At 35.4% G+C, this 21472-nt stretch overlaps 1 protein-coding gene across 1 annotated transcript in view; it reads left to right on the top strand.

The window, feature by feature from the left end:
• Positions 1-21472, top strand: part of uvrag (UV radiation resistance associated gene) — a 125031-nt gene that overhangs the window by 28953 nt on the left and 74606 nt on the right. The window contains exons 7-10 of the mRNA XM_067399242.1: positions 219-324; positions 8242-8368; positions 17078-17162; positions 20975-21062. Of these exons, the coding sequence (XP_067255343.1) occupies positions 219-324; positions 8242-8368; positions 17078-17162; positions 20975-21062 (406 nt within the window). The remainder of the gene's footprint in view (positions 1-218; positions 325-8241; positions 8369-17077; positions 17163-20974; positions 21063-21472) is intronic.

Below are 21472 nucleotides of genomic sequence, written 5' to 3' on the forward strand. Positions count from 1 at the left end.
AAAGTCTTTTTTGACTTTGTAGTATATTTATTAGGTTCACAGCTCTGGTAAAACATTGTCTTTTTATCTGTGCTGTAGGAAACTCAGTCCGAGTATTTAATTACAAAGTTCTGTGTGCATTAATGTCATGAAATCATTCGGTTCCACTACTTGGAATCGCTTCTTCTTCACATTCTCAAACCTAACAGTGATGCATCCTGTGCGTGTTTCCTCCACAGGCTTCACACGGCCCAGAGAGCCATTAAGCAGACTCAGGTGACGGTTCAGAAGATTGGAAAGGAAATTGAAGAGAAACTGAGGACAACAGCGTCCTGCACAGAAAAGGTGAGACCCAACAAATCAAACCAGTGGGATTTCTTGGGTTGTCTAGGTCTGCTTGTGTGCTCTTATTCATTGAGGATTATTTTTATATTCTGTATATTTTCTATGTTCTCTAACTTCATAAATCCTATCTGGCCTGTTTGGGTTTCTTTTCCTTTGCACCTGGTACATAGTACTGATGGTAAGACTCTGTAAAGCACCTCTGCAAGTATAAAAGGCTAAATTTACAGTTGCTGTATGCTTGACAGAATTTTATAGCAGATTGTCAAACTCAATTTAAAATTCAATACTTCACTCTGTAGTGGGGATATTGTCTTTCCAGGCTCACAGAATTACTCTTTCATGAGAGATGGCAGTATAACCCGGCTTTTGATAAGCTATGTAGCAGTGTAACAGACAAGCATTTCACTTTAGTGAATGTCCTAAAGAAAGCACATATTGGGGAACATTAAAAACTAGAAGTTGCTGTCAGTTGTATTCCTAAAGGTGCCCCCAGTATTTTGTCAATTAAAAACAAAGTTTCAAACATAAAGAAATGAATAGCAGTCTGTTAGCGCAAGCTTTGGAAACACTTTACAATAAGTTTTAATTTTTTTTAACATCTACATTAGTTAACAGGAACTTAAAATTAGCAATGTATTTATTGAATTTATTAATTTAGTTAATGTTAATCTCAACATTTATTAATATATTTTTAACAACAAAAGTTGTATCTATTAATATTAGTTAATAAACTGTGTGTGAACTATCATGAACAAACATTTTTTATGAACTAACATAAACAAAGTTTAATAAATGCGCTAAAAATATATTGCTCATTCACTGTTAGTTTATGTTAGTTACTGCATTAATTAATGTTAACAAATGAGACCTTTTTGGAAAGTGTTACCCAAGTTTTTTTTTTATTATACATGGAGCTGAACCCTCATTTTTAATAAGTCCAAGAATAATTTTTTTTATTCCGTGTATTATGAAATAGGTCTGTCAATAAAAAAGATAGATGAATGAAAAGGAATGAACAAAAGACAAACAACTCTGATGTGTATTGGCAACCCTAAATGAGCAAAAAGCTTCATTCATCCACAAAGACAGGTGTCAGTATGAAGTCCATGACAGCTGGAATGAATAATAAACAACATTTAAATAAATAAGAACTGGACATGTTCTAGAATTAAATTTGTTCATTATCGAAGGCGATTCATCTGCGATATAAACGCGATATTGCGTGGCTTGTCAGTGAACTACGGCTCTGTCTACTAAATGGCGCTCCATTTGAAAGCAGGTGATGGCGATTTAGCGGCAATCAGGGAACCGGCTTTACTGACAAAATGCGTGTGACAATCGCATGCGATATATCGCCCAGCCCTAGATAGATATAATATTTACTTTCTCATAAATTCTCAATATTTTTTTTTACTTTTTTTTTTTTACATAAAATCCTTGCAACTACTAATGTTTTATTACTTGCTGGTGATTTCAAGCAGTTGCAGTGTTATTTTTACAGGTGAGAATGAGAGTTCAGTATGCTGGTGCTAATACCCTCACTTTCAAACAGGAAGTCAGGGTACCCACTCACTCAACACAAATGGCCTCAGCGTTGTGTATCTTGTGTTACACAGATCCTCATAAATATGTCATTAAGTCCTCGGGCGGCTCTTGTATCCTGTGTTTTGATGGATTTAGAGATCCCGAATCCCACTGCTTTATTCCTTCTCTATGTATCTCCATGCCCTTGTTAGCAGAAAATCCTCTGTTTGTGTTTCCACACTCACTGTATCCTGCAGTAGAATGAAAAGTAAAAGGAAAACATATTTAGCATTTTTGGAGGTGCCATTCAGCAGCTGCGAAAACGAAGGTTTAAAAGTCATGCTTATAGTTAATGAAAACTTCAAAAGTCTGTCCTCTCCCGGTTGGCTATAAATGCCCAGACACTTCCACTCAGAATAAACACAATTACACACACACATTTTTTTTCTCCTTCTCTCGAACTCTTCAGAACTCAGATCCAAAGCGTGGTGCTTTGGGTACATTCATATATATATATATATAAAAAAAATATATAAAATTTTATATATTTTAATTATACAATAATTTAAAATATATTTTATATATATTATATTATATATATATATATATATATATATATATATATATATATATATTTTAAATTATTGTATTGTTAAGCTTTTTGCATTCATGGGGCATCAGACTGTAGAAAGGAAAGAAGGGATGAGGAAGGAGTGTGATTGGATTCAGAAGTTTGAAAAGATTATTTATTTTTTGCTTAAAACATCCCCCTCATTATAAACAAAGCGTTTATTTAATCAAGTTGCCTGCTTCCAGAGTAAGACATCGGCAAATTGTCAGATGAATCGACGAATATATCATCATACCATAGGCCCCACCCACTGGCATTCAGTCACTTAACGGCTGACATTTGCTTACACTGGATGTGAGAACTGCGTCACGTCAAAAGTAAATAGTAACCATAATCACTGACGCTGACTACACTGGATGCAGTATACAGATGCGCATTTAGTTTCTGACATACTCCACACACTTGAGTCTGTCGACAAGACATATGGAAGAGTGAAAGATTGTTTGATCTGGCATGTCCAGTTTAAACAGATAATTTCTGTCTCTGTACAGACTTCAGAAGGATCCCAGTGTCGGAAACAATTTAAAGGATTAGTTCACTTCAGAATTAAAATTTCCTGATCATTTGTTAACCCCCATGTCATCCAAGATGTTTATGTCTTTCTTCAGTCGAAAAGAATACAATGTTTTTGAGGAAAACATTCCAGGATTTTTCTCCATATAGGGGAATTCAATGGCTACCAACAGGTTGAAGGTCCAAATTGCAGTTTCAGTGCAGCTTCAAAGGGCTCTACACGATCCCAGCTGAGGAGTAAGGGTTTCATCTAGCAAAACGATTGGTCATTTTCTTAAATTAAAAAAAAAAATATATATATATTATTTATTTTTTTTTACCAAAAATGCTTGTCTTGCACTAGCTCTGCGATGCGCCACGCATTACGTAATCAAGGTCACGCCTGACAGAGTCGTAAGTACCTAGCAAGTGTTCACAAAGTGAATATGCAAAGACTAAGTCAAACAGCCTTTACAAAAAAGGGTAAAACAATGATGTGGGATGATTTTGAAGTTGGAGGAGAAAATGAGTGCCGCAGTACTTCCACCTACGTTTAGAGCCCTTTGAAGCTGCATTGAAACTGCAGTTTGGACCTTCAACCCATTGGCAGCCTTTGAAGTCCACTATATTGGACAAAAAATCTGGAATGTTTTCCTCAAAAACCATAATTTCTTTTCGACTGATGAAAGTCATCCATCTTGGATGACATGGGAGTGAGTAAATTATTAGGAAATTTTAATTCTGAAGTGAACTTGTCTTTTAATGGTTTATTTTAGAGGTGTCTCAGATCACACTGAAGGATGATATGTTTGTTTTGAGCATTTTGTTTTGTCAACAAGGCAGAGTGTAACGGGGAATTCGCAAAGAAACTTTTGTTGCCAGATGAAGCAGTCAGCTGTATTGGATCTGAAAGCAGCTACATCACAAACTGATTTCATAACATAAATGATTTCATAATACTTTGTCTGTAACTGACTGTTTTATGTGGATAATATTTACAAAATACTTAGTTACGCCCAATAGGAAGTGGCCGTTGATAGTTTCTTATTCAATTACATTAGCCAATCATAACAGTGTCCGTTTACTGACAAGCCTTAAAGGAGCTGCCCCTTTTGTGTAACAAAAGTTGTTTAAACTTTTTAACATTATAAGTGAACCTCAAGGGACATATTAAAATAATAAAAAATCCATGTCATGACCCCTTTAAATTAAACTAAAATATGTTTTTAAAATAGAAATGTAGCACATCATAGAAAGACTTCAGAAAGAGTGAAAATGAGAGATTCCTTCACTCACATTTGCCCTCTCACACACTTGCAAGTCATAAAGACTCCATCACTTGAGATGCCCTACCACACACACACACACACACACACACTCCTGCTGTCTTTGATGTTTAAGTGCTTAGTGTTTAAATGGCGACGCCCCTCCACCTGTTGAAATGCTGTTTTCTCAGAGGGTGAGATGTCCACAGGACCTTCTATTGATCTCTGCTGTCTCAGTGTCCTGGAGGTCTGTCATTTTCTTTGGAGTTTGTTTTCAAACTTTGTTTACCATTTGAGCCTTTTTTACTTCTAGGGTTTTTTTTTGTTGTTTTTTTTTTTTGGCCAAAGCAAAGAACATGAGTCACCTCACTTTTTTTTTTTTTCTCTCACTCTTGCTCGAAACCAAATCAGCCAGAAATGATCATGACGTGAAAAGAAGTTGCCAAAACATTGAGGAGCGTATATTATACAAACAGAGCAAACACAATACGACATGCAATAATTTAAAGTTAATTTGTGTTACAATATCCAACACAATACTCATCCAAAGGCTCTAAAAGCCTTCTGAAGCCTACATATGTTGGGAAAATTATCACACGTCTTTCTTAGGCAGCTTGTCAAGTCTCTGTGAATGACTGTGAAGTTTCTTCCTCTCCAACAACGAATTGGCAAGTTTCTGGAGTTCTCCACACGTCAAATTTCAGGATACATTTACACTAATAGCTGACACTCTCCCTCGATCACAGGAGCGCTACCTGGACTGCACCAAAGGTCAGCGAGGGTCTGAAATTCCTGCAAAGTGTATCAGTTACTGTGCTTAATGAGCAAAAATCTGTTTTGAGTTTTCCTTCAGGCTTGAGGTTATGTGAACCTGATTACAGATCAGAGCGTTCGCCTCTGAAACAGCCATGTTGTCACTTCTCCCTGGCCTCAGGTCAGTTTTGAGCCTATTAGGGCACTTCAAGCAATCAATCAGCACATGCACGCTCGCTACACTGTACCGGTTATTCCTACTCTAATTGAATTATTCAGTACTTTCTTATTACTGGCAGTTAAAGCAGACTGTGATTCTTAGTGTGTGAGAGGATGTGAGGTACATGCCTTAAAGGTTTGTGGCTTTTAGTCCATGTGTGTTTTGCATTCAAGCTAATCTATAAGCTAGCGTATAACTAAACTTTGGACTTTTGTATTTGATTTGACAGACTATTGTTCAATCAAATGTTTTTTTTTAGAAGAGCTAGCATTTATTTTTTTTGCTCATTTTACTTATTTGCTCATTTATCTATCCATCTATCTATCTATCTATTACTTATTTATTACTTATTATTTATTACTTATTAATTTACTTATTTACATGCTAATTTACTTGTTTATTTACTTAAGTAAATAAGTAAATAAGCAAGTAATTATTTATTACTTGAGTTACTCATTTACATACTTGTTTACTTATTTACATATTTACATATTATTTTTATTTTTCAGCTGACATTCGTTGTTTTTATATTTATGTTATTATATATATATATATATTTTTTTTACATTTTATTTAGTTTTTTTATTTATAGTTTTTATTTACAGTTGATATTGGATATTTTGACCATTATTTGATATTTAATTGAGCATTTTCAAATCTTCAATTTTTTTTTTATCTTTTTAAATTTAGATGACCTTTGCTGTCATGTAATGTCACTTAAAGTTATCTTTTAAAAACGCGTTCATTTAATAACATTAAATTTAATCTTAAATTTCAGAATGTTTTTATTTTTTACTTTGTTTAAAATTTCAGTTATAATGTTGTGATGGCTAAATTCGCTTGCAGCATTTTAAACTATTATTATTAATATATTATTATTAATATTATTAGAGTACATAAAGTAGTATAAAATTTTAATATCAACCATAATGTGAATAATAAAGTATCATTATTAATCAATGTATCCCTATTTTTTTCTGGAAAAATCTTGTAGTGTGCGTGTGTGCGTTTTTGAAGTGTTTAGCTATGCGTGAAAAGTTGTGTGTTTGTCGTGCCAGTGGCGTTGATAGTAAACACGCAAGCTCTTGGTCTTTTCTCGCCGTATAAGGGCTTAAGCTATCTGAAGGTTAAGGTGCTGTCTTCTGTATCTCTTTGATTGACACTTCCTCAGCTGCCAAGTGCAAGAATACAAGATCCTGAGATGTTACCTATAATAGATCCAAGAGATTTCATTGATATGACTTCTACTCAATTTCCCCATCACCCTGTGGTGTGGATTCATGTGTCTTATGGCTCTGTATATAAAGACATCTATGTCAAGTCTGTAAGTTTTGTAATTGCATATATGATGCTTGGTTTATTCTGAATATGTCTCCGATGGATGCTGGAGGCCAGAGGATCAAACATTTAGCGACGCTGCTCCGTCCTGCTCTGTATTAAACTCAGCAGCTCTGCTTATGATAGGGATCACCACCACCAATCACTTTAAAGACATAGTGAACTTTCCCTGGCTGTTATCTGTTCTCCTTTGCTCTCTATCTTCTCCTATCTACTCTCTATCCCACTTTCACCCTCGTCAGATCACTGTTCCTCATTAGTGAGCTTGGCTCGCTAACAGTCCTGAAAGCCGCAGGGCTGTAGATGTAGATTAGATAGATCTGCTGTGGACTCATCTGTGCTGGGTGCTGGAGAAGCTGAGGGAAGATCTGGCACTGATGTCTGCTGTAATCTGCTTAAAACATCATCTCTTGCTGTTTTACTACATTAATGTGAATGTTTCTGGCTTGCTCTGGCTTTCCAAAGTGTTTTACAGGGCAGTGCAATATACATATGTATAATATATATATATGTATATATATATTTTTTTTTTGCAAGAATGGCTGTGCTGCTTAATATTTTTGTGGAAACTGGTTTTTTTTTTTCAGGATACTTTGATAAAAAGAAAGTTCAAAAGATCAGCATTTGTTTGAAATAGAAATCTTTTATAACATTACAAATGTCTTTACTCTCAATTTAATGCATCCTTGCTGAATAAAAGCATTAATTTCTTTATTAAAAAAACAAAAAAAAAAAACATACTGACCCCAAACTTTTGAATGGTAGTGTATACCTGAAAATTTCTGTTAATTTATATTATAATAAGCTACGATTGTCATTGTACCAAAATTTCAGTAGTTGGTACCAATATCAGTAAAATGTTGCAGTTCTAAGTAATCTAAGAAATTTTTTTGTCCCACTTTGTCTCGTCCGTTGGTTATCACTAGCCGTGTTTCCATTACCCTTGAAATTGCGCAAATTGAATATGCGAATTGAAGATACACACAATGGAAACACATCAATTTTGCAAAAACTCCCATATCGCAAAAAAACATTCCGCTTGAATGAGATGGTTTTCAGGCAATTTGAAAAAGGAATATTTCGCAAAACTGCGATTAAAAACAGTTTTTTCGTATTTACAGGTCACCTGTCGTATATAAAAGTCGATCATTCTTTAAAGATGGCACAGTATGTTTGGACAAGACGAGACAGAGTTCTTTATTAAACTCATAAAAGACAAAAGAATTATGGGAATACTGGATTTTAAACAACAAAGAAATGCCACAATTTGTCAAGACCTTGAAGCAGATCAGGAGAAACCAGAAACGCCTCATACGTGGCCGCTCCTAAGTATAAGGGGCTTTCCTTGCCATTAATGCTTGAATAACACGCATAAGTCTCCTTCGATTAAAAATAATGGCTAATGCAGCGGCTGTGATATACTTAAACCCACTAACATCAGTTGACATGATTTTTGGAATGACTTATTGCGAGAGGAAAAAAATCCGCTTTAGTTGCATAACATCAGTTAATGGAAACACCGGCAGATGAAGTTCTATGAGATTTACCTTCAGATCAGGCCATTAAAATGCCTGATCAGTTGTTAAATATCCTTTTCTTAAAAACTGAGCTACCCAATGAAGTTTGTTTGGGTATGGAATAGGGAAAAATGGAAAAGATTAAGTTTTTATATTTATTGTTGTCTCTTTCCACAGAAGAAAGAGAGGGAGTGTATGCAGCTACATATTGGGATTCTGAGGAGCGAGTTGGAAAGACAGAGGAAGGCGCTGACGAGAGAAATGGACTTGATGCAGAAAGAGAGCACACAGCTTGTAAAGAAAGGTAACCAAATTCAGCAAACTATTCAACTGATGAGAGATCTGTCCCACTTTGGTCAGAAAAACATCACCATATGTATTCAAATATATTCTTTCTTCCTCTATACTGTTACACACCAGTGGATCACATCCCCACACATCTGCAATCAGGCAACATTCTCTTCCAAAACTGTGTGTCAGACTGAATGTGTTGTGAAACTCCTCATCTTGTTTTTCACTGATGTAACTTCATGCGTGTTCCAGTACTTTGGGGGACCATATAGAGTTCCATCTGCTAAAATGTATTTCCAGATCTAAAACGGCAGCTCCACATTCTCATGTAAATATATTTCCGTGCCTTGAATTGAGCAAGGCAGTTGTTTTATGTCTAACCAGCCTTTATGCAAAAAGGAAGTCATTTTCTCCTCCTCACTTGAAGTGTAAAAGTTGCAGGAAGCAACAAAATTGCGGCCAATAAGAACATATTTGATGTGTAGTGATGCATTCAATTGTTACTTGATATCTGCGCCTTCCGACCAAAAAACATCTGATTTATAAAAACTCAAATGGCATTGCTAGCATTTGTTTTGCATTTAAGTGAATAACAACAGATCTTTTGCCATGTTTTACACACCTGTCTCAGCAAACGTTTCCAAAACTGATTTTATAGTCTTGTAATCATGTTATTTAGGAATTTGGACTCAATGATTTGCCTAAATGGGATTGTTTACCATTAATCATGTAGTTCGCTCTGTTTTTTTTTATTTTTTTGCCACATTCAGATGACATCATATGCCTTGCATCTTTGTGGAATCAGAGTTGTGAGTCTCCATGTTTGGAATCCAATTTAAAGTTGGCATTCCTTTGTACTTTTTTAAGAAGAAAGTTGGAAATTCCATTTCGGAATTATTGGGATTTCTCTTTCGATTTTAATTTGTGTCATACTGCCTAATCAAATTATGTACATTTTTGTACATTGCTTGTCGGTACTGATTTGGACGATTTTTTTTTTTTCATTACCATGATATACATGCTTGATTTGAGCAGTTTGTTAGTCATTTTGTCCTTAAAATTCAGTCAAATCCTCTTGAAGGAAAAGGGTACTTCTGGAATTTTGGCCCGTCAAGACCACCACCACCCCTGTTTGTTGTGATTTAGTGTTCTCATTATTCTCATATGTTACTCTACACTGCTTCCATCAAAGATCCAGGCTGTGCAGGCAGACATTGAACATTCAGAGTTTATCCAAAGCTTAAGTTCCTCACCGCCCCATTCGTCACAGCCTCCTGCCATTCATGTTTGATTTCTGAATCCTGCTCTTTTTATTTGCCAAATGTTGTGCATGGGCGGGAGGTGCGAAGAGGTGAGTTTGATTGATGTGGTGGCTGGTGTTTGGCTAGAGGGTTGGGCTGCGTACTGTGGGTTCATAAAGAATACATATACGCACGCTTGCACAACTATAGTGATTGAGTGGCCTGGCACTTGCCATCCCATAATGCATTGTGTTCATGACCTCCTAGTGTGTAGAAACAAACAACGGATTTGGGGTTCAGGGAAAGGTCTGTTCTAGATGGATGACGTCTACCCAACAGCCTTTGCCAACAGGGGCCTGTCCTGACTGGAGCCGAAGGGTGCGGCCCATTCACATTCATGCACAAGAGAAGACTTTTTAAAAGCTGAAGAATAAAATTATTTGAACTGGAGTAAGAGGAAAGGAGGATAGCACACCGCTTGACCTCCTGTTTCATTCATTCATTGATTTATTGGTCTTTCTTTCTTTCTTTCTTTCTTTCTTTCTTTCTTTCTTTCTTTCTTTCTTTCTTTCTTTCTTTCTTTCTTTCTTTCTTTCTTTCTTTCTTTCTTTCTTTCTTTCTTTCTTTCTTTCTTTCTTTCTTTCTTTCTTTCTTTCTTTCTTTCTTTCTTTCTTTCTTTCACACAAGAGAAAGTTGTAAGAAAATTGGTGGATAATTCAATGCAAAAAAAATAAAAAATAAAAAAATAAATTATAAATTAAAGAAGAAAAAACCCTGCACGTTACCCAGTGTTTTTTTTATCATTATTTTTTATATACTATCGTAGTATTTATTATTCTCAGTTTTTGCTTTTACCAATTTATTTTTAAAATATTTATAGTTAACTTTAATGTATTATTCATTTCAGTTTTAGTTGTATTAATTTTAGTACTTCAGATAAAACTTACATATTTCAGTTAGTTGTTAATTTTCATTTTTATTAAGTTTAAATTTAATGTTATATGTTATTGTAGCTTTATTTCAATTACTGAAAATTACTTTTAATAATTCAATGTAAAAAAAATGGAAAATAAATTTTTTTTTAAATTATTTTTATATAATATATATATATATCATATAAAAAATAAAAAAATATAAAAACATATGTAATTTATCTGTATGTGTTTTTACCATTTTATTTTTATTTTAAAAATATTTATAGTTAACTTTAATTTATTATTCATTTCAGTTTTAGTAATCTTAGAAAAAGAAGTCTTAAACTGCGCTACCATAACTTGCAAAAGCACACAATATTTAATATTTAACGCACCATTTTGGTCATCTAAAAGAATAGCTTACAAAGATTGGATGACCTTAATGTTGCATTAAAAATTAAATATTGTATGTTTTTTCAAACTATGCTACTTGACATGTTTTTGAAATTAGTTGATATCTTATGTACTTTATTTTTTTGGGATGTTATTTTTTGTTAACAGATAATGTAATAATGTATAACATCTCTTCAGTAAAATATGTTTAAAGGGTAGTGAAGAAAAGAGAGAAAAGCGCTCTCTTCTGGGAGAGAATAACAAGCTAGAGATTCCAACCTTTTTTCTTTCCCGTCATGTCCCTCTCAGTTAATGCCTGCCTTTCCCATTCCCACTAACAAATCTCCCACACCCAAATTTCATTTAAACACTAATGGTCCTTTAAGCTATTGTCAGTCACCGCTTATTTGCTGTGATACTAACCGGGCCAGCACTCCATGAAAGAGCATGAAAGCCTCCTTCCAAAACTACCGTAGTTTATCCCACTTACAAAGGGAGATTGCCAGAAATTGCACAAAATGACTTAAGTGTAACCACGTCTCATCTCTGTTTAATGTACAAAGCTGCAGTCATGCGCTCTCGCGCTCCCCCAACGGTTCTGGTCACTGAGCGCTTCCTCGTTTCCATTGAAGCAAAGAATAAAGCTTTGCAAGGTCAAGCCTCCTGTCACCGTTTCCCTCGCTCTAATTTCTCATCACGTCCGTGCACATGCTGTAAATTATGCTCATAAAAGCGATTTGACGTTGTTATGATCGGTAGTTGCGCTCTGGACCGTGGGCCTGTAAATGTCAAATGCGGAGGCACTCCACAAATGAAGAGGAAAATGTAAAGTGCTGAAGAAAAAAGTGGTGCAGAGTGAAGGGACACACTTTTAATAGTCCTTTTGGTCATTAAAACATGAAACACCTGCTGGCTTCACCAAGTTTCCTGTGGTTTAGCTTTCATGGCAGTTATAGGCAGTTATAGTCTCTATCATTGGCAGGATAAAAAAAAAAAACTTTGTCAATGAATAATTGGCAAAGCTGATTGTCATTGTTTTTTTTTTTTTCCTTACAATGAAAGTCAATCACTATATTTCCATCCACACACACACACAAAATATATATATATATATATATATATATATATATATATATATATATATATATATATATATATATATATATATATATATATATATATATATATATATATATATATATATATATATATATATATATATAAAATGTGTATGTACAGTGCTCAGCGTAAATGAGTACACCCCCTTTGAAAAGTAACATTTTAAACAATATCTCAATGAACACAAAAACAGTTTCCAAAATATTGACAAGACTAAGTTTAATATGACATCTGTTTAAAGGTGCCCTAGATTGAGTCTCAAACTCCATTGTTTCCACCTTCTTATATAAATCTCATTTGTTTAAAAGACCTCAGAAGAACAGGCGAATCTCAACATAACACCGACTGTTACGTAACAGTCGGGATCATTAAAATACGCCCCCAATATTTGCATATGCCAGCCCATGATCCCAACATTATGAAAGGCATTAGACAAGGGCAGCCAGTATTAATGTCTGGATCTGTGCACAGCTGAATCATCAGACTAGGTAAGCAAGCAAGAACAATAGCAAAAAATGGCAGATGGAGCGATAATGACTGACATGATCCATGATAACATGATATTTTTAGTGATATTTGTAAATTGTCTTTCTAAATGTTTCGTTAGCATGTTGCTAATATATTGTTAAATGTGGTTAAAGTTACCATCGTTTCTTACTGAATTCACGGAGACGAGCCGTTGCTATTTTCATTTTTAAAACACTTGCAGTCAGTATAATGCATAAACACAACTTCATTCTTTATAAATCTCTCCAACAGTGTAGCATTAGCCGTTAGCCACGGAGCACTATCAAACTCATTCAGAATCAATGTAAACATCAAAATAAACACTGTACTTACGTGATTAGACATGTTGCATGATGAACACTTTGTAAAGATCCATTTTGAGGGTTATATTAGCTGTTTGAACTTTTTTATGTTGTTTAAAGCAAGCGCGAGCTCTTGGGGCGTGGAGCACCAGATTTAAAGGGCCACACACCCTGAATCGGCTCATTTCTAATTATGCCCCAAAATAGGCAGTTAAAAAAATGAATTAAAAATAAATCTATGGGGTATTTTGAGCTGAAACTTCACAGACACATTCAGGGGACACCTTAGACTTATATTACATCTTTTAAAAAAAAGTTCTAGGGCACCTTTAACTTATAACATGAAAGTAAGGTTAATAATATAACTTAGTTTACACAGTTTTCCGTTTTACTCAAATTAGGGTGATGCAAAAATGAGTAAACCTCACAACAAAAACTAATACATCTAGTACTTTGTATGGCCTCCATGATTTTTAATGACAGCACCAAGTCTTCTAGGCATGGAATGAACAAGTTGGCGACATCCTGCAAAATCTATCTTTTTCCATTCTTCAAGAATGACCTCTGGATGCTGGATGGAGAGTGATGCTCAACTTGTCTCTTCAGAATTTCCCATAGGTGTTCGATTGGCTTCAGATCAGGAGCCAATGAATCACTTTCACCCTGTTCTTCTTCAGAAATCCAACAGTGGCTTTAGATGTTTGTTTAGGATCATTGTCTTATTGGAAAATTGCACGACGACCAGGGGCACTGAGTGATGGTAGCATCTTCTCTTTCAGTATAGAGCAGTACTTCTGTGAATTCATGATGCCATCAGTGAAATGCAGCTCCTCCACACCAGCAGCACTCATGCAGCCCCTCATAAGGACACTGCCACCACCATGTTTCACTGTAGGCACTGTGCATTTTTCTTTGTATTCCTCACCTTTGCAACACCATACAGTTTTAAAGCCATCTGTTCCAAAAACCTTTATCTTGGTCTCATCACTCCAGAATATAGAGTCCCAGTACTCTTCATCTTTCTCAGCATGGGCCCTGGCAAACTCTAGGTGGGCTTTTTTTGTGCCTCCTGTCGAGGTGTTAACTTCCGTGGATGACCTGGACGTCTCTGTGTGATGGTTGCAGTTCCATCTTTTTAAAATTTTTGTACCACTTTTGCTACAGTATTCTGACTGATAAGTAAAGCTTTGCAGATCTTCTTGTAGCCTTCATCTTTCTGGTGTAAAGAAATTATTTTCTTGTGACATTTCTCTTCCATGTGGTGCCATTGCTGACAGCATGAAATGGGAAGGGGTTTTAACACCCTTTTATAGTCAACTGCCTGCTGGACACCTGTGTAATGAATAATTAGACTCACCTGTGGTTGAATTCTTGTTAAATTAGACATTTGTAGTCTACATTTTAGCTTTGCTCCAGAGACTTTCAGTGGGGTGTTCTCATTTTTGCATCACCCTAATTTGAGTAAAACTGAATTTTGTTCTCTAAGTTATATTATTAACCTTACTTTCATGTTAAACAGATGTTATATAAAACTTAGTCTTGTCAACATTTTTGATTTATGAAAAAAGATTGCAACAACTTCCATTTTTTATGTCTTTTATGTCTTACACATATTTTTCACCAATTTCCCAGGATGATTTTGTTTTATTGAACACATGGAATGGAAACTTTGCTTTATTCACAAATGTTTTTTTTTTCGATATTCCAATTTTTGAAGTTAATTTCACAAAATTGGATTGAAACAGAATGTATGTGGTCCAGTGTTATTTTGGTCCCCATTAACTTCATTGTAGAGATAAAAGCAACTGAAACTTACTTTCAAAATCTCTTCTTTTCATATTCCACAGCAGGAATGAGGGTGAATAAATTATGACAGAATTTATATTACTGGGTGATCTATCCCTTTAACCTCTGCTGTTGTTTCTCCCAAGCAAACGCAGATGACTTCCTGCCAGTAGTCTTTAGGAAAGGTGTGGGTGGCGAAGAGGAGGCCTTAACCTGGTGCTGACAACTCTGATGGCCGAGAGAGGCGATATTACTAAAGCAGAGTGTGTCATAGGGGATCGATTAAAGAGAACAAGTAGAGAACAAAAGCATTTAGACCTTTCAGTCTTTTTCTCTGCCTCTAGCTCTCTTTTTCTTTTTCCTGCTGTCTCATCCTAATGAGAGGTTCAAGGCTTTGCATGTGGGACCGCTTTGCTCCAGCGACAATGATCTCTCTTCCAATTTCCCTGGTTCACACCTCCCATGTCTTCAGAAAGACAGCACCAGGGCCCAGGATGTCCCGCCAAGCATTGCTTTAGGACAGAGAGATCCCACAGAGCTGTAAAAGAGAAGAGAATGCGAGGCATATTATAAAGCAGACACTCTCTGTTTTTACAAGTGCGGGTCAGAACAAAGGAGTTTGCCTTTTTTAACCAGACAGTCTGCTTTGATTTTCTCTCTTTCCACTCTCATCTTCCCTCATCTTCTCATTTAATGTGAAGTGAAGTGAAAAAGAACAGACAAGAATCAACTCTTTAAAGGAATAGTTCACCCAAAAATGAAAATTGTCATGGTTTAGTCTCCCTTATGACATTCCGAACCAAACAAAAACAACAAAAAAGTTTTTTTTTTTTGGAGAAAAAAAATGCATTTTTCATGCAGGTCATCGTGCCTTTACAGACACTTTTTTTTATCCATTTAATGTGTCCTTGCTGAAAAGCATTAATCTTTCTGACCCCAAACTTTTGAATGCTCCTGTATATGTATATTTATATACAGTGTATGTATGTATTTACTATGTAGGATTTGGTCTTATAGGGACCAGAGGCACACCACTGCCTATCCTCTTTAATTTGTTCCATCTTTAGAGAGAATTCAAAATCTCCTCCTCTCTCCATTTCTCACTTATTGATCTCTCTTACTTTGTCTCATTCTCTGTTTTCCCTCTTCTGTGGATAATATTGTGTCTGAAATAATGGACCACAGCAATATTGCGTAGAAGTGGGGCTGACACATGCATTCCACAGCAACTCATACTCGCACACACGCTCCTAGCTGATGCTTTGATGACATGGGGGTGGTGTGGCCATGCAGGCTGGGATGGAAAATGTCTTTTGAACACCATCAGCAAAACCCTTATATCCAGTTAATCTGGGCAGTGTGTATCGCTTTCCAGCAAATCAGATGGAGATTTACTGTTCTATTTCACTTGAATGTATACAAACATACTGGATTTCTGCACTGAGCAGCAGTTAGAGATAATGTTATTTTGTACATTTGTAATTTAGGGGCTTTAATATGCATTATTTTTGTTTGGATGTCCTGTTTCAGGGTTAATTTTTATTCTAACTAACAGATTCTTCTTTTCATTATATGATCACATTATTTTAGTTTTATTTTATTTTTGTTTTAACCTTATACCAGACCCAAGCATTTTATCTATAAAGTCAAATTCAATTTATAAAAATATAAATTTTTAAATGTAACATTTTAAATGGATTTGAAACAAACAATGAAATAAATATAAACTATTTAAAAATTTGTGAAAATGATTTCTACCGATTTTTACACACATGTACCTCAATTATGGAATTATTTCCAACACAGCCAACAATTTTGCTCCCAATAATGTTTTAACAAAATTTAGTGTGCTTGATTAGTGTACCATGATTGAGATGGAATTGAAAAATCAAGGTTAATAATACTTGTAAAGAGAATATTTCAATTTAATTTTTTTAATTTTACTATTTTACTAAAAGTTCACAGGGTCAAAGTGCTCATAGTTGAAGAAACACCCATAAATGTGCTCAAGTTCAATCACAACACAACACAAGAAGTTTCACCAAGTATTTCAGATCATGAAAATTTCAGGATTTCATCATTATAGCCTGTCTTTTTGTAATCTAAGCGTGTCTTATCCTGCTCCCCGGGAATCGTTATCCAAATTTCATGTTGGGAGTGTTTTTGATTATATGGTCTTGTCTTTTTATTATAATTCTGAGCAGTTATATTTATGTAAAAAAAAAAAAAAAACCCTACAAGCATTTTTTGAATCTCAATTAGTTTTATGTTGCCTGTAGAGGAAATGTTTTTATAATGATGAAAGACTCTGTTTTATGACAGCACAATTTAATAGACTGCTATCAAAATGAGACACTCCTACCCACCTGTACAAACACACATGAGACTACCTGTTCATTCACCTCATTCCCGTCTTTTCTCTCTCTTTTGTTCTCTCCACCTGTCTGTGTTCTCTCTTCAGAGGAGGCGTCATCTACCAAGCACCAGGGTCTGGAGTCTGAGCGCAAGTCTTTGACGGAGTTGCAGAAGGAATGCACTGCCAAAAGGTGAGTGATTGTCAACCTGCAATTATCCGTCCCCCTCTTTTCTCTTTTTCATCCCTCGTTCTCTACCCTCGAGTCCAGTGGTCTCACATCTGTCAGACATTACCGTGATGGGACGCAGAATGGTGCGCTCCTTCATTCTGCCCTTTTTTTTTTCTCGAGCGCTTTGGGAGATTATACGGTCAACTCAAGCAGACGGAGGGCATGCTGGGTATATTTATGTTTTCCCACCCACTCAAATTGCATTGTGTGACAATAAGCAGATTAGGTTGTGCCAACTCTAATGGGTTTGACATGACCCAAAGGGTCACACACAGTGGGCTGACCTCTGAAATAATGCATTTGTATGTCTGGTGGTGTTCATCAGCCTCTTGTTTGAAGCACAATTGTCAGGTCTCAGGTAATGCTGCCGTAAACATTGCTGTTATTTTTGTGTTTTTGCCTCTTTTTTTTTTTTTTTTTTTTTTTTTATAGATTGCAACATTCAGTAGAGGGGAAATTGGACCATAAAACTATATAATCCAGTTAAATCATTCAATCCAGTTTGAATAATATTTATATATTCATAAATCACTCTAGTGTATTGTCAAAAATATAGATATTTCGATATTTATCGATACTGAAATATCTGAAACTCATCGATACACCAATACCAGCTGCATGTTTTGGCAAATTGACACACTTGCCTCCTCTCCTCTCCTCTCCTTGTATTGCACAGAATTTTACTCATTCCCGCAGGTTTTGCGCTCACATCAAAAGTGTGCACCACGCTCTCATAAAGCCACCTCTCAAGTAGCTCTCGAGTACCAGATTGACTTCTTTTTTGTGGCTTATTGCACTTAAACGGTCAAATACATACAAAATTCTCCTACCGAGTATTCAGGTAAATACAGTAGGTTTGGAATGTAAATAGTTTAGAGAAAACGCATGTTGTGTAACAGTATATTGGATCCGAGCTCTTAAAGTCATGTTAAAGTCTGTCATGTTAATCAAAGAACAAAAGACAAAGAAAATCACTCGCTGCTCTTCACTGAATAACTTTTGTAACTTTAATTGTAAGCATTAATGTGAAACAAAATTTTTACAATAAAGACTATTCAGTGTTATTTTACATTTGATTTCTTTCATTTCTGTTGTATTTCTTACCTGAATACTACTGTTAGACCCACCTGAAAAACTTAAAGCCATGTTTATTTAATTTTTCTCTTTATTCTATTGTATTTATCGTTTGCATTTTGTTTATTTGTTCTCATTTTATTACGGTTTACTTATCTTTTTTTGTAAATTTAGTTCAACGGTTCAAATAAAGCCTCCCTGTTCTGTAAGCTATTGCAACAAAATTACCCAATTATAAAAAAATGATGAGATAATAACATATTATATTGCCATGAATGGCAATATATGGCAGTTTTCCCTGTGGTAGCAAAAATGGTATCGAATATCAATATTTTTTTTAAGGAACCGTACCAAAGTTGGAAATTCCTGTATCTTGACAACACTAAATCACACCAACTGTTTTCTGCAGAGCTGCTTTATAGCTTAAAGGTGCCCTAGAATTAAAAATTTAATTTATCTTGGCATTGTTAAATAACAAGAGTTCAGTTCATGGAAATGACATACAGTGAGTCTCAAACACCGTTGTTTCCTCCTTCTTATATAAATCTCATTTGTTTAAAAGACCTCCAACGAACAGTCGAATCTCAACATAACACCGACTGTTACGAAACAGTCAGGATCGTTAATATGTACGTCCCCAATATTTGCATATGCCAGCTCATGTTCAAGCATTAAACAGTGGCAGGACGTCTGGATCTGCACAGGTGAATCAACAGACTAGGTAAGCAAGCAAGGACAACAGCGAAAAATGGCAGATGGAGCAATAATAACTGACATGATTCATGATAACATGATATTTTTAGTGATATTTTTAAATTGTCTTTCTAAATGTTTCGTTAGCATGTTGCTAATGTACTGTTAAATGTGGTTAAAGTTACCATCGTTTCTTACTGTATTCACGGAGACAAGACTGTCGTTATTTTCATTTAAGCACTTGCAGTCTGTATAATTCATAAACACAACTTCATTCTTTATAAATCTCTCCAACAGTGTGTAATGTTAGCTTTAGCCATGGAGCATCATCAAACTCATTCAGAATCAAATGTAAACATCCAAATAAATACTATACTTACACGATTAGACATGCTGCATGACGAACACTTTGTAAAGAATAATTTTGAGGGTTGTATTAGCTGTGTGAACTTTGTTTATGCTGTTAAAGACAAGCGCGAGCTCCGTGGGTGGGGAGCGCGAGCAATTAAAGGGGCAGCAGCCTGAATCGGCTCATATTTAATGATGGCCCAAAATAGGCAGTTAAAAAAATGTATAAAAAAAAATCTATGGGGTATTTTGAGCTGAAACTTCACAGACACATTCAGGGGGACACCTTAGACGTATATTACATCTTTTAAAAAGACGTTCTACGGCACCTTTAATCAATTGAATTGAATCAACATTGAACTGAACGCATTTCATAATTGAACTATAAACATTAATTAAACTGAACTGAGTGAAATAACGATGCTATATTAATATTTATCATAAAATATAATTTTAATTCATCCCCATTGAAGTACCACCACTACAGCCATACACATTCAGACAGATGTCTCTGGCCGTTGATTCGCATCTCATGCTTTTTTTGGCACATTGGAGACCCACTTCCAGTAAAGACAGATTAAGTTATGTTCACAGTTTAACAGTGGTTGCATAGAAATGTTTTGGCCGGATTTTGGGTGGTGCAGAGCAGGCCTGGTGGACCCACATGTAAGCTATAGTCCAGTAAGGAAGGTATATCCTTCATACCTCATCATTATTTCCTTCCTGCCTCCTTTTCATGACTGTAAATGAATACCACATTATCCTCTATCATTGCTCTTCATCTTTCTCCTCAAGTCACAGACCCAGTAGCTGAAAGCTGAACATGAAAAATAAACATTTTTTCAACCTCTTGCACCTCATCTAGACAGGCCTTTTGGTTTTAGCTGTGCCCGTCCCACAACCTCCGCCCGGTCCTGAGGTAATGGTGTGTCCCTTACTTGACAGATGTGTTCTGATTAGGGATGGTTGTTCTATTGGAGGATGGGGTTAGAGTGGAGGAAGTTCATTGTAATTTGGCAGTTATGATAATTGAGTAGCTCTTACCATTACTAGAGAGATGATTCAGAGCATCATTAGTGGAGTGAACTTCCTGAAGCCAATATAAACATTGCAATTAATTCTTCTTCTCTTTCCTCTTCTTGTTGTTTTTCTTTTTCATGTGATTGTGACTCCCTGTTATTTCCTGTCTTGCTACTTTCTTTTGCTGGTTATACACATGCAGTGGTCCCAAAAAGTATTTAGTAACTTTTGGACACTAAAATCATACCTAAAATGTGAATTTTATTTTATTCGATATCCAGTCAAGTGACATTGGCACACAAATGTCATTAGAGCTTGCCATTTTTTCAATTACTTTTAACCAAATGGTCCCAAATTTGTTTGTTTTTGGTGGATGATTGAACACACAGGTTTCCTAGTATATTATGCACATGTGTATTCATTTTATATAATAATGTATTAAATAATATTAATACAGATAATAAATAAATAAAAGTATTACTGTTATAAATAAATAAAATGAAGATTAATCATTTATTTTTATTGTTATTGTTATGTTTTTGTTATAATGATAATAATACAAATAATATATGTATGTTTACACAATTTAAATATGGACTGAATGATCTTGAAGTTCCACTGTGTTTGTTCTTCAACAGAGAGCTGTTTCTGAAGTCTAACGCCCAGCTCACTTTCCGCTGTCGTCAGCTTATATCAGAGCTTTCCTACATTTATCCCATTGATGTGGTGAGTATTGAACTCCACACACACAAACAATGTCACACTCAAACACGCTCAACAGAAACATAATGCAGCTTCCTGTCTTTCTCATGTTGCGCTGATGGCTGGAGCTTGTGGCATGCTGGGAATATTAGAGGTTGGGGTCTTTGCGGACTCTGGCGTTACTTGCTTTGGTTTCTCACCATTTCAGGATGACCTAGAACTTCTGTTCAGTGCGCACGCTGCCTGGTACCCACAGAGTCAAATCAGTTTACAAAATAAAGCCACTGAAAATGAGCAGAAAACCACATTCAGACCAAACTATCCTCTGCCAAGCTTTTTCAGTTGGTGTATGAAGGATTTGATTTATTGGCTGCTCATGCTGTTCCAGAATGCTTTGCTCACGACTGCTTTTCTGCTGTTTTCTTTTTCTTTTT

Source organism: Chanodichthys erythropterus, chromosome 10 (assembly GCF_024489055.1).
Source record: "Chanodichthys erythropterus isolate Z2021 chromosome 10, ASM2448905v1, whole genome shotgun sequence".
Taxonomy (NCBI): Eukaryota; Metazoa; Chordata; class Actinopteri; order Cypriniformes; family Xenocyprididae; genus Chanodichthys; species Chanodichthys erythropterus.